Source organism: Rhineura floridana, chromosome 2, assembly GCF_030035675.1.
Source record: "Rhineura floridana isolate rRhiFlo1 chromosome 2, rRhiFlo1.hap2, whole genome shotgun sequence".
NCBI lineage: Eukaryota > Metazoa > Chordata > Lepidosauria > Squamata > Rhineuridae > Rhineura > Rhineura floridana.
Genome location: NC_084481.1, coordinates 177,017,752 through 177,032,787, shown reverse-complemented (window position 1 = coordinate 177,032,787; position 15,036 = coordinate 177,017,752). Strand labels below are relative to the sequence as shown.

At 37.8% G+C, this 15,036-nt stretch overlaps 1 protein-coding gene across 3 annotated transcripts in view; it reads right to left on the bottom strand.

The window, feature by feature from the left end:
• The window catches only part of DPH6 (diphthamine biosynthesis 6), a 374,050-nt gene that overhangs the window by 290,918 nt on the left and 68,096 nt on the right, over positions 1-15,036 (bottom strand). For all 3 annotated transcript variants that reach the window (XM_061611524.1, XM_061611525.1, XM_061611526.1), the window contains exon 5: positions 2,729-2,847. In XM_061611524.1, coding sequence (XP_061467508.1) covers positions 2,729-2,847 — 119 coding nt within the window. The remainder of the gene's footprint in view (positions 1-2,728; positions 2,848-15,036) is intronic.

The following is a 15,036-nucleotide window of genomic DNA, read 5'->3' as shown; positions in this document are numbered from 1 at the left end:
AAAGTGGTAACCCATACCTTAACTTCTTTGCCATTCGATACGTTAAACAGCCATCATACCTTAAACCTACTTTAATAAAGCACACAATTATTAAAGCACTGCAGAATGGCCTCAGAGCATACAAGCTCCATTAAATTTGCTTACATCTAATTATGCCTGCCCTAGGCAGGTGAGAAATTTAGTCCGATAAGATCTTTCTACCTGTAGCCAAAAGAAAAAAAGAAAAAGAAAAAAGGGCAGCCGTTTTCTATCTAATTACTATCTACAACTATTTATGGTATTTGTGCTTTAAAGGAGAATACCACAAAGGGCTCTTTGTGTACCAGCAAGCCTATTCTAACTTGTTCTAAGCTGCTGAGATACAAAGACAACTTTATCTTGCTTAAGGGATGACACAGGTCACCAGCAATGTCACCCCTGCAGTCATTTCCTGTATCACTTAAGAATTACCCATTTCTAGGGGTTTTTTTAAGGTTTTGATATATACATCGAAACATAACTTTGCTGCTAAACAATTTGAATTGAATTAAAATACTTTCAAAGAGGACATTAAAAAATTAAGCCAACAATGAACATCCACTTGATCATTATAAAACACTATCTGAACGGCAGCAAATATATTTGTTATGCTTTGTGGGCATGCACAAAGCTTTACAATGGGAAATGTTATTACACTATAAAACAAAATATTTTCTGTTTTTTGAACCTGAGCTATAGATACTCTCTTGCCCTCTTCAGTCATATTGGATTAATGCTGCAATCCTTACCTGGTAGTAAGCCTCACTGAGTTTAATAGGACTTACTTCTGGCTACAAATGATTAGCCCTATGCTGTATGTTATTCCTCAACGAAAGGGAAGGATTATGGTGCAAGAACTGGCATGGACTTTTAAAAAAACATGATACCAGATCCTGTCAACTAAAAGAATCTCCTGTAATTTCTGACCAAAGGCAGATTTAAAATATATGTATTTCTCTTCCTTCGTATAAATGTTAAGAAAGCACAGAATGAACCTATGATGCTCACAGTTTACTGTTCACACCAGAAGTGCTGTAAAAGTAAAATGATTCTGGCAAAGCATCACAGCTAAAGACAAATTAATATTTTATTACTATTACTTTTTATTAGTTCTAATAGATACTCAAATTCCAACATAATATATTTTATATATAATAGCAAAGCTGAAGTTTCCCTGTTAGCTCTTACCAATGTTACCCTTAAGATATGAACTCTTGCTTTAGAAGAGGAAAAAGCAAGCACTTAAACAGAAACAGTTCAGCTCACAGATGACAATAAGATTTGATTCATGCCAAGATTATACAACACAATTTATCAGAAATATATATTTTATCCACCCATGTAGAACATATTCTTTCCAATTATACTGGTCATTCCTTGGTCTAATGGGCCACAAACCTCTACTGACCCCAAAAGGAAAAAGGTCCTTTTGTCAAATTTTACACCTAATACTTTTATATGAAACACTGGTCAGAGAGCTGCAATTCTGAAATGATGCATTGGTCTATTAATATCTTTCTCATCAGTTTGTGTGGTTAGAGAACCCACACAACATTCCATAAAACTAACTTCAGTATTGTGCTTGGACAGATCTTTGTGACCAGTCAAAACCATCTTCCATAAGAGGTCAGTTCAATGTTAAAATTACAATTTGGCCAATGTAAGTAAAACAAATATCTTCAGACACACACCCCCTTGAATGTGAAGCACATTTAATGAACTTTTTGAAATGTTACTATAAAGAAGTATTTTAGACTGGCCTCTTCCAAACTGGTGCCACCAATGTTTGGGGCAACAACACCCATCAGCCCCAACCAGCATGGCCATGAAGAGTTGCAGTCTGGAGGATGCCAGGTTGGCAGAGGCTGTTCTAGGCTGACAATCCAATTTTACACTTGCCTTAGGTAAAAGCAATTGTACTCAAACAATAACCCAAGCAATAAAATAATCCACGTGCAACATGGTCCTTCTTTCCTACTAGAAGAAATAGCAGAGCCAAAAGTGCAACTGGTATTGGGCAAGTCACCTGCATCTACAAACAATAAGAACTAGGGCTGGCTCACATTGTGCCTGCTCCTTAAGGAAGAATAGGAAAACAGCTACTTAAGCAATCTGATAGGAGGCAGGTAGAATGGGAGGGGGAAGCATAGCTTCAGCAGGAAGAGAGGCATCTACAACAAAAGAAAGTGTGGGCCATCACCCTGTCACTAATTAGTTGCAAAGCTGTTTTAGTCTATGCAAAGTTATATACTGCTTGCTCTTAGTAAAGTTTTTACTTAAATCCTTTCATCAAAGCCAATATACTTTATAGACATAATGGTCCAACGTCCAGCAATCCATTTGTATCACTCATACAGGAGCAAACTGAAAACTGTTGCATTATGTATGAATCTTTATTGAAAAGCACACTCAATGAACAAATTTAATGATGGCCATGAAAATAGCGTCCCACTTTTACACTGTCTAGTGAAAAATATTTATCATTGACAAGTTCCATTAATTGTTTAGATACATAGTCATACAACTGAAGTTCTCCTGGTACTGTTTTCTTTCGATTGCTACAACTTAACTACAAAACTGATTATTGTGTTCCCATGGCTATGCTAGTTTTTCCTTTTTTCTTCTTCATTTTCCCATTTTCTTCTTTTTGTATTTGAGTAAGATTGTCAGAGTGCTTCACCTTAGTTACTATTCTAGTTTGGATTCTTACCAAAAGCTGCTACTTTAATTATTATTGCTTGAATGTTCGAGGATATCATTTCTTTGAGTAAAGTTTCCTGGTTCTGACGCCAAAGGTAAGCTAAAGGCTGCAGGTTAAGCCTCTTGCACCTATTTGAACAAAGAAAAAGTGGCCGTTATTATGCTCTTGCATTCAAATCCAGGTCATTTAACCTTCTAGCCAAATTTCTAATATAATAAGACATAAATATTTCCTTGGATTACATGTGTTTGCCCTGTTCAGATTCTACTACTAAGCAGCTTCCGAACAAAATAAATTGTCAAATCAGAGGATTCAAACGAAGTTATAAAGGCATGAGACCAATTTCTAGCTATTTTTAAAGGGAAAAATAGATAGAATCAGTATACCCCTTAAGGACTGTCTGTGTCCAAACCCTATTAATTATAATTTACCCCAAAATAAAATACCATCTATATGAATCTAATTTCCAAGTAATAAAGTCAACATTTATAATTTGACCTCATATTTACTCAAAATATCATTGGAATATTAAATACCACTTGGGTTCATTGTAGCCAGCAATATTTGCTCAGCTTTAAGGGAGGCATATATTTAGACAATTCACTTCCAAGGCTCGACAGGAAAGGGATGGGCTTAGGTTCCTGAAGCCTGTATTGTTATAGACAAGGATTTATATAAAATAGGGAAAATGTTATGCTCTTATCTTCCCTTTGTTTGATAGGATGCATTCTTCTGCAAGTTTAACTTTTTATTTCACCCATTGTAAATTTGTGTCAACACCCATACAATCATATATTTAGCAGCATACAAAAAAAAAATAAACGAAAGGAATTGAAGACCTCAAGCATACACTTCCCAAAATTAAGCAGCCAAGCCCACAAATAATGCAGCTACTATATTGTGATAAAGAACAATTTTGTGAACAGCCAGTAGCACAATCGGCTAAGAAATAGGATTAAAAATCATGCATGCACTGAAAATAAGAAAAATAAAATAGATTTTAGAAAAAAATGTTAAAAGGATTCAAATGCATATCACCCCTTTAAAAGACTCATAACTGAAAATTATATTTATGAAAAGTGATTTTAAGACTGATTATTAATTGCCTGATGTTGTTTCAATGGCTTGACTCCAGATTTTGCCTTCTGTAAATTTATTTATTAATTAGAATTATATCCCACCCTTTCTCCTAGTAGGCGCCCAGGGAGGCAAACAAAAGCACTAAAAATATCATAAAAACAGATTTTAAATGGAAGGGTTCCTTCCATTCATGGAAGGCTTTTGATCCAGCAGAAAAATCCTGTTTGTGGAATGGGAGAGGATGCAATTTTTGTCAATTCCCCTTTCCCTCTGAAAATTTGCTCCAGCAGGTTCCATGGTTTTGGAAGACCCTCTGGAATAGTATAGGAGGTGGCACTGAGTACTGCAGGGGGAAGGGGCAATCAGCAAAAAATGTCTTCGCCACTTTTTGCCAGCAGACGTGAGCAGGACACTTGGAGAATGCTACCACCATTGTGGGGACGGAGAGTCAGGATCCAACCAATATAGTTTTATAATAAGTTAACATAGCTGAGCCCTACTAACAGATTTGCCTTAAAGCAGTGAGCTGCTGTAAACCACCAATGATAAATACACTGACACTAATTACATCAACATAAACATGGTGGCATGTTCAATTTCTCAGCTTCCAGTCTCTTATTACTGTTTAGTTTTGCTTGCTGTTGTAGGTATTCAAAATGTTGCAACAAGATTTTATTTCAATAAACAAAATGTTTAAATTCTACTTTGGGGAAATTTTAAATGGAATTCTATTTTCTTTCTTAAAATGACAAATCATGAGTAAGAAAATTATCTATTAAACAAGTGCATTTCTTAAACAAGTTATATATGGAAGAATCTGAATAATCTGAATAAATGTAATGTTAGCTAAAACACTATATACACACACATATTACACTGAACCAGCAAACAAGAACATAGGTTCTTACTCTTATTACTATGAATAGCCCTATTGAGTTACATAGGATTACTCACTCTAGTGAAGTTAATGGTGCAAGATTATGCAGTTTTCGGATGGAACAGTGTTCCGTTTTCTAGCAAAAATAATATGAAATCTAACATAAAGTCTAATTTGCTATAAATTGGAAAGCTTTAATGGTTCTAGAATGTCCCTTATATATTTTCATTTATTTATTTTTCAAAAAAGTGGAAACATGGGCTGGGATCCAAAGGCTTACTTTTGGAATGCCCAATGTTTTGATTTTTAAGTTTTCGTCCACTTTAACCAGCAGTTCCTTGAAATATGTTGCAAAAGGTTTTTGAAATTCCACCCAATTCAAAGAGCGTAGGCCATGCAGCATGGAATGTTGTTAGAAAAGCTGGAATCCAAAACCCTCTTGGGCTGACTGAGGTGGTTGTGTGGGTCTTTGAACCTTGGTAGCATAAAAACATACAAAGAGCCTGCTGGTTCAGGCCAGTGGCCAATTTAGTCTAGCATCCTCTTCTCATAGTGGCCAACCAGATGCCTATGGGAAGCCCAACAGTAAGAACTGAGCACAAGTTTTGTGGCTTCTATACTTCTTTTCAATTATTTTATTTATTCAGTTTGTATCCCGGCCAATGGCTACAAAAGTCCTCAAGGCAGCTCCCAACAAACAACAAAACATCCAATACATAATTATGATTTGAGAATAACAAAAAGAAAAATCTATCCACTGATTAAAAATAGTCAAACAAAACAACCAAAGGGTCAGAATCATTCCCCCAAAGTGTTCCTAAAAAGAAGGGTCTTTACTTGCCATTTGAAAATCAACATGGAGCTTGATGAGTTTCTAGGAAGAAAGTTTCATAGTTCTAAACAACCTTCGGCTGGGGCATCCAAAGCATCACCCTATCGCATGTGAACCTACAATTAATTACTGTAGGTCCTCCTCCAGGTGCCTACTGGATTGCTACTGAAGACAGCCTTTTCTGTGGTGGCACCCAAACTTTGGAATGCTGCAAACATGTTTGATTGGTTATATTTTACATGTTCTATTTTAGGTGCCAGGTGAAATCCAACCTATTCTCCTCTGCTTTTAAGTGGTATTTCAACTTGTTCTGCCATTGTATCTTGTGCATGGATGTTAACAATTATATTACTGTATTTTTTTTATAGCTAAAAGATATTTTTGAGGCCATTTTACAGAAAGATAAAATATTTCCAGAAATAAATAGCTAGTGCTGGTGTAGCCATTGAAAAGGTCCTCACTATTTGTAAAATGGTTATGTAACTATATATCTCACACATCCTACAGTGACTAAAACCAAAATATTTCAAACTGTGAAATGTTTTCAGAAGCTTAAGACAGCTTGAAGAAAATGTTCCACCAACAAATTCTTCTTCAGTAAAAGAAAAATGCAGTGCCTGCACTACCAGCAACATGTGCTACTATAAAAAGTAGAAATAAGACTAGCTGAATTAAATGGAACTCACTTCTGAGTAACTGAATTTATTTATTTTTATGTTTTCTCCCACAGGAGGCCAGAGGAGCCACCATCACATTACAAAATTAAAATCACATTTAATTACTACAAAAATTAAGATCAACTAATTTAAAATATAACAATTAAACAGTTTAAATCAGGGTCATTCACCCCGCAAACATAAGAATCATGTCCCTGGTATGTGAGATGGTATATAAAGTTACCAAGACTACAATCCTATATACACTTACCTGGAAGTAGTTCACTGAACTCAGTGGGGCTTACTTCTGAGTAGAAGTTATTATTGTTATTATTTTATTAATTTATATCCCTTACAAATTAAAACAACTACAGTTAAATATATATAAACAATTAACAAAATGTAATTAAACTATAAAATTAAAATGATTTAAAACACAGGATTAAAAAGAACACAAATCAGTAAAAACAGCACCCTAATTAATAGCCCTTGCAGTCAGTTCCCAAAAGCCTATCAGAACAGAAAAGTCTTCATCTGCTGATGGAAGGACAGCAGGGATGGAACCAGTCAAACCTCCCTTGGAAGGGAGTTTCAGAGCCTGGAAGCAGCCACTGAGAAGGCTCTTTCCCATGTTCCCACCAGACATGCCTGTGAGGGTGGCGGGACCAAGAGAAGGGCCTCCCCCACTGATCTCAGGCTCAGCCTCTGACAGGCTCATGGTCCTTCAGATAGCCTGGAACTGAGCTCTATAGCGCTTTATAGGTCACAACCAGCACTTTGAATTGTGCTAGGAAACAGACTGATGGAACTGTTGTAACAAGGAAGTCGTGTGCTCCCTGTAACCAGCCCCACTTACAATATGGCTGTGGCTCTTTGGACTAGTTGAAGTTTCCAAGCATTCTTCAAAAGCAGCCCCACATAGACCACGTTACTGTATTCCAAATAAGATGTGACAAAGGCATGTATCACCATGGCCAGATCAGACATCTCTGGGAATTGGTGCAGTTGGCGCACTAGTTTTAACTAGTAAATACACTCCTTGCCAGAGATTTTAGGTAGAAGTACAGGAAGAAATTGATCACACACCAAAACAAGATGTGCTGATAATCATGGGGGACTGGAATGCAAAAGTAGGGAACAGAGAAGGACTAGGAATTGTGGGGAAATGGGGCTTAGGAGACAGAGATGACGCAGGAGAAAGACTTATTGAATTCTGTGAAGCCAATAATTTGTTTCTTGCAAGCACATTTTTTGAGCAACCAAAAAGACAACTGTACACGTGCACATCACCAAATGGTCAATATAGGAATCAGATTGAAACATGGTTAGAACCCTAGAACCCTAAATGCAACAATACAGCGACTAGTACGTAGGGACAAAGAGAACTATTACAATAGTTATTGTATAGAAATAGAAGTGGACAATAAAAAAGGTAGAACAAGAACCCTATTCCAAAAGATTAGAGAAATTAAAGGGAAATTTAAACCAAGAGTAGGGAAGTTGAACAATCAACAGGGGAACACCAATGAGTGACCGAGATGAAATTAAAAGAAGATGGAAGCAATACACTGAAGAGCTCTATAAAAGAGATGCCAGGATGACAGATTCATTCATGGAGGAACCATATGATGAAGAACCAGAAATTTTAGAATGTGAGGTGAAAGCTGCTCTTAAAATACTTGGAAGAAACAAATCACTAGGAACAGATGGCATACCAATAGAGTTGCTACAAGTTACTGAGATGGAATCTGTCCAAATTTTGACAAAAATTTGTCACCAAATATGGAAAACTAAACAATAGCCCACAGACTGGAAGCGTTCAATATACATCTCAATTACAAAGAAAGGGGATCTCAGGCAATGCAGTAATTATCGAACTATTGCCTTAATTTCCCATGCAAGTAAAGTAATGCTCAAGATTCTACAACAAAGGCTCTTACCATATATGGAGTGAGAAATGCCAGACATCCAAGCTAGATTTAGAAAGGGAAGAGGCACCAGAGAGCATATCGCAAACATAAGTTCGATAATAGAACAGCAAGTAATTTCTGAAGAAAATCACCCTGTGCTTTATAGATTACAGCAAAGACTTTGACTGTGTAGATCAGCCTTTCCCAACCAGTGTGCCTCCAGATGTTGCTGGACCACAACTCCCATCAGCCTCAGTCAGCATTGCTAATGGTCAGGAAAGATGGGAATTGTAGTCCAGCAACATTTGGAGGCACACTGGTTGGGAAAGGCTGGTGTAGATCATGAAAAACTATGGAATGCTTTAAAAGAAATGGGGTGCCACAGCATCTGATTGTCCTGATGCACAACCTATACTCTGGACCAGAGGCTACTGTAAGGACAGAATATGGAGAAACCAATTGGTTCCCCATCGGAAAGGGTGTGAGAATGGGGTGTATTTTATCACCCTATTTGTTTAATCTATACACAGAACATATCATACGGAAAGCGAGACTGGACCAAGATGAAGGAGGTGTGAAAATTGAGAATAATTTAAGATATGCAGATGATACTATACTACTAGCAGAAACCAGTAATGATTTGAAATGAATGCTGATGAAACATAAAGAGGAAAGCACAAAAGCAGGACTACAGCTGAACGTCAAACAGACAAAAGTAATGACAACAGAATTTTTATGTAACTTTAAAGTTGACAATGAGGACATTGAACTTGTCGACTTCCGGGAAGGGTGACTTAGCCTGTGCCTGCTTTTGAGACGGGCTCCTGCCTCAAAAGAAGCTTATTCAGATATATCAGTCAGTTTTTTCTTTTTTTTTTGACTGATTAAACTTCTCCCGGGTAGGGAGAAACGAAGAGATTAACCTCAAAGCCTATTTTTGTTGGGACGACCAGATCTCATTAATTTATGGGACGAGGTCCAGCCGACGAAGGTGGGACGGATTTTCAACAGCAAGCTCTATCTGTTAAAGCGAACGTTCATCTTATCTTCTAAGAGAGAACGCACTAACAGGCAAGCACCCTTCTTTCTATATTTTTCTTTTACTTGACTTAAATTGTTGCTGTTTAAAAGAGATTTGCCAGATTGATCGGTTTTTGACATCTCACTGGGGAGCCGTAACTTCTCTCTGCTACGCACTAATTAATAGCTTATCTCTGTTTTTGTTGCAAAAAGCTGTCCTGGATTTGCATTCTAAAGATACACACAGAAGAGGGATTTCTGTTCCAGATTTTTATTTTGAAAAATATTATACTGTTTTGAGACTACTCTCTTTTTGGTCTATTTTATTTTGACGAATCTGTTTCTTGACGATTGCCATTAATTGCTTCGATCCTGGGAACTGCATTTTGTTTACTTAACTATTGGAGAGATAAGGCTGTCTGCTCTGTTTATACTGTGATGTCACCAAGTTTGGAGTATTAACCCAATTGTTGCTGAAATAAGAAGTGGTTTTCCTATATTTTTCTTTTAAAATGGCAATTAAGAAAGTGGCTGAGAATCTGGAAATAACTATGTTTCAGAGAATAATGAATGAGATTGAGATAACGAAAATTGAATTGAGTAAAATGAAGCAGGAGATTAAAGATATAAGGGTCCCTGTGAGAGAGGTGACCCTGGAAGGGGTCCCTGTGAGAGAGGAGACCCCGGAGATTGGAATAGGGGTCCCTGTGAGAGAGGAGACCCTGGAGACTGGAATAGGGGTCCCTGTGAGAGAGGAGATCCCGGAGATTGGAACAAACGTGGAACAGGAACAAGATTTGGAGTCTATGGACTTTAGAAATAAAATCTATTGTTTGGAACTCAATGTTATCTCTGAAGAAATTAATGAAGATTCTAGAGATAAAGTTATCAATGGCATGGATTATCTTCTGGACTGGAATGATGTGATGGAGCCCAATATAGAGAAAATCTATGGAATTAACTGCAGCCATGTGACAATGGAAAAACTTTTAAGAGATGACCCAGTGTATTTTGAAAAAAAGAACAGAGATATGATTTTACAGCAGTATTTCAGCAACTTATTCAGAATGGATGGCAAGAAAATATTTGGGATAGAGGTAATTCCCATCAGACTCTTATTATATGACTATGGCTTTGACAGCAAGATTATTATGGAATACTGATAATGGAAGATTGGATATTGAAATTACTGGACTTAACAAGACTACTGAAGATGGAAGATGGAAAATGGAACTAATAGAGATAATAGAACAATGGCTATTGAAATTACTGAACCTAACAGATTCTGATGTGATGGATTAATTGAAATGTTTATTTTGACTATGGTTATGACAATAAGATTATCATAATTAGTAATGAGATGGATTAATCGATATGCTTATCTGGAAAAAAAAATTGATAGATATATTTCTTAAAGAATTGAAACCTCTCTTTGACTTTTTGTGGAAAGAATAAAGTAATGTTTATGAGATTTGATGATTAAGTAAGATAACTACTGGAGGAAAGTGATTTTATAATATGACTTAAGAGACAGGATTGCTATATATTATAGACTTATAACTGATTTGATCTTTGACAAATGGGAAGTCAATATTTTACTCTTTATTTTTTTTTTTTTCTTCTTTTCTTTTTTTCTTTTTGTTTAACTATTTTTGATTTTGTTTTTTGTCTTTGAATGTTTTATGATTTTGTCTTGTATGTTTTATGAAAATCTGAATAAAAATTATTGAAAAAAAAAAAAGGACATTGAACTTGTCAAGGGTAATCAATACCTCGGCACAGTCATTAACCAAAAGGGAGACAATAGTCAAGAAATCAGAAGAAGGCTAGGACTGGGGAGGGCAGCTATGAGAGAACTAGAAAAGGTTCTCAAATGTAAAGATGTATCACTGAACACTAAAGTCAGGATCATTCAGACCATGGTATTCCCGATCTCTATGTATGGATGTGAAAGTTGGACAGTGAAAAAAGGGGATAAGAGAAAAATCAACTCATTTGAAATGTGGTGTTGGAGGAGAGCTTTGCGCATACCATGGACTGCGAAAGAGACAAATAATTGGCTGTTAGAACAAATTAGACGAGAACTGTCACTAGAAGCTAAAATGATGAAACGGAGGTTATCATACTTTGGACACATCATGAGAAGACATGGTTCACTAGAAAAGACCATAATGCTGGGACAAACAGAAGGGAGTAGAAGGGAGGAAGGCTAAACAAGAGATGGATTGATTCCATAAAGGAAGCCACAGACTTGAACTTACAAGATCTGAATAGGGTGTTGGTATTAACCTTTAAATTCCTATACGGTTTCGGCCCAGTTTATCTGACGGAGCGCCTTCAACGCCACCAATTATGCCGCCCGACAAGATCAGCCACGCAGGGCCTTCTCTCAATCCCGCCGACAAAAACAGCTAGATTGGCGGGTACGAGAGAGAGGGCATTCTCAGTGGCGGCCCCCACTCTTTGGAACTCCCTCCCACAAGATCTCCGGCATGCCTCTTCCCTAAATGTATTCCGTAAAGCCTTAAAGACCTGGCTCTTTCAACAGGCCTTTGGGATCTCCGGGGAGGGTTAATTGCTATGAATGAAATGCCTCCTACCCTGTTTTAATATTGTTGCTGCTGTATTGTTCTTATAGTGTTTTTATATTGTATGTTGTATTTTATCTATTGTGTTTTAACTGTTTTGTACGTCGCCTAGAGTGGCCATTGGCCAGATAGGCGACACAGAAATTAAATTTATTATTATTTATTATTATTATAGGGTGGTTCACGACAGATGCTACTGGAGGTCACTGATTCATTGACTCCCTTACGAGGAAAGGTTGCAGCATTTGGGCCTTTTTAGTTTAGAGAAAAGGCGGGTCAGAGGAGACATGATAGAAGTGTATAAAATTATGCATGGCATTGAGAAAGTGGATAGAGAAAAGTTCTTCTCCCTCTCTCATAATACTAGAACCCGTGGACATTCAAAGAAGCTGAATGTTGGAAGATTCAGGACAGACAAAAGGAAGTACTTCTTTACTCAGCGCATAGTTAAACTATGGAATTTGCTCCCACAAGATGCAGTAATGGCCACCAGCTTGGATGGCTTTAAAAGATTAGACAAATTCATGGAGGACAGGGCTATCAATGGCTACCAGCTGTGATGGCTGTGCTCTGCCACCCTAGTCAGAGGCAGCATGCTTCTGAAAACCAGTTGCTGGAAGCCTCAGGAGGGGAGAGTGTTCTTGCACTCGGGTCCTGCTTGCGGGCTTCCCCCAGGCACCTGGTTGGCCACTGTGAGAACAGGATGCTGGACTAGATGGGCCACTGGCCTGATCCAGCAGGCTCTTCTTATGTTCTTATGTTCTTAGGGTTGCCATAAGTCATAATCGACTTGAAGGCACATAACAACAACAACAGTGAGGATTACTCACTGGATGCTAGCAGGCTAGCCCATAGGCTTTTGTAAATAAATGTGCCCTTACAGATTCTATTTATTGAAATGGAGAGATTAGAATCATACACAGAAATGAATGTGCATACACAGAAATTAATGCAAACTGGTGTTGTCCACTGAACTTGGGAGACATTCTAGGCAGGACATTTCCACGTGCATCAAAACTAAGGTAACCAAAAGAGATTGGACTGAGTGAAAGACGTTCACAGATCTTCAAAAACCTTAGCACAATTGACCTAGAACTCACAAAGATGCTGAAATGAGAATTACAAGATGGGAGCATTTCAGAGTGCCCACACAAGTTTTTTTTTCCCATTGCGCTTATTCATCCCTTTTTTTAAGAAGTAATCCAAAGCAACTTACAACATGGCACAAAGATTAAAACCAGTATAAAACAAAATGCACTAAGAAGTTCAGAAAAATAAATCACATAGTAATATTGTCCCTTCTATTTATCTCTCTCGGGTTCTAAATACATTTATTTTAATTAACTCTTTCTTTTCCTCTGAATGTTCACTGTTTGGACATGATTCTATTTTCTCTTGCTTTATCCCACGATTGTTTCTGCTATTCTCCCTTTCCCTAATTTTTAATTCTTGTTTTCTATTGGTATTCCACAGATTCTGTTCTTGTCCCTTTCTACTTAACTTGCCCTCTCTAGCCACCCTTATGCAAGTAAAGTGTGAAGGAAGCTTCTCTCTCTACTCAATCACTCCTAGTCTTTGCTACCACCCTTATGTAAATTATGTGCAATATGGTTTTTTCATTGCTTGGTCTCATGGTTTGTCTGGAGAGAAACAAATCCTGAGTGCTGGTTCATATGTAACATTACATTAGTGCTCTGCTTTCTTTCATCCTAGCACAGCAAAGAGAACAGTGTTGGAGCAATTTGAGCAGTGTGCACTAGCACACTTGGCTTAGCATGATGTGCCAAACTCCACTATCCCTTGTCCTTATTTAGTCTTCTAACCAGGTCAGAGAGTACAGTATAAGCATTGTTTTTTTGTTTTCCTAACCATCATTTATTCAATTGCAAAATGTGTCCTTTCCTCTCTCTCAAATAACAAGATATTATAATAACAAGTCCTTATTCTAGCTTGCCTTGACTGTTGTATTTAATGGGTCACACCATTCCCTATCTTTCTTCATTACGTTTTCATACAGCTTGGTGCTGCATGCTGAATTTTTCTTGTCTGCTCGGTGATCACATTTCTGCTACATCTCTCTCTCCTCACTGGCTTCTAACCTTTTTACCATATTTACCTTAATATACTTTCTGAGCATCCAGACATTGGCACAATTCAATTCCTTTTATTCTTCTCTTTTGCATCCCATTTTTGTTAGATAGTACAGATTCTGAACAGTTACTCAATATATATTTTAGACAGTTCATGTGCCTGAAACTTTACATCAGAGATCTGAAACTTGTTGCTGCCAAACACTGTACAGAAACAACTCCTATCAACCTGACCAGTGGCCATACTGTCTGGGGGTTTGTTAGGCTGGGGGTTCCCCATTCCTGCTATAAATAATACTTATTTTTGAGAAAATTAAGAGGCAATTCTGTAGGTATTCTTTCCTCACTCACTACACAAGGAGTGAAACCCTGCACTGGTGGGTGGGTAATCTGTGTGGAAATAGGTGAGCTGCATGCTGTAGTGTAGCCTATGCACAGGCTGCAGCGGCCTACATTTTATTTCATCCTTATTTTCACACAAATGAAAATGATAGACAGGAAAACACTATAGGCTACAGAAAGGTGCAGAGTGGACCACAAAGTTCTAGAAGCTCAATTGACTGAAATGTTTTAAGCAGAAATGTGTGAGATTATTATTACTGCAAGCCGTAATTACACTCAATAATGAGGGACAAATATTAGGTAGACAAATCTGATCATTACATTGGCCATTCTAATCTGAAAGCTGCATCATGGAGGGGTGCATGGAGAGGGAAAGAAAGAAAAAATCCCACCTATGTTCTAGATCAGTGGTTCCCAACCTGGGGGACGTGACCCCCAGGGGGGCCACGAAGTAATCCAGAGGGGGCTGCAAACAGTAAATTAAAAAAAAAAGGTGTCCCCGCACTTGTAGTGCGAGTCGTTTCCGACTCTTAGGGTGACGGCTTGCGATGTTTACTATGGAGACCGTATATATGGGGTGGGATCACCAGTTCCTTCCCCGGCCTTTCTTTACCCCCCAGCATATGCCGGGCACTCATTTTACCGACCACGGATGGATGGAACAAACAGTAAAGAAATGAATTTATTAATTTTTTAAAAAAAGTCTTCATTCCTTGGACACTGTCTGCTACCCATTGCCGCTGCAGATGACACCTCCCCCTTGCTCCAAACAAGAGGAGAAGACTTTGCTGAAGCACCAGAGCATCTTTCAGGTGCGCTGAGGACAGGCATCTGCCTATAAAACACATGGCAGATGCCAAAGGAGGCTGAAGGAGGTACTACCAGGAAGAAGAGGGGATCACTATCCCGACTCCTCTCACTG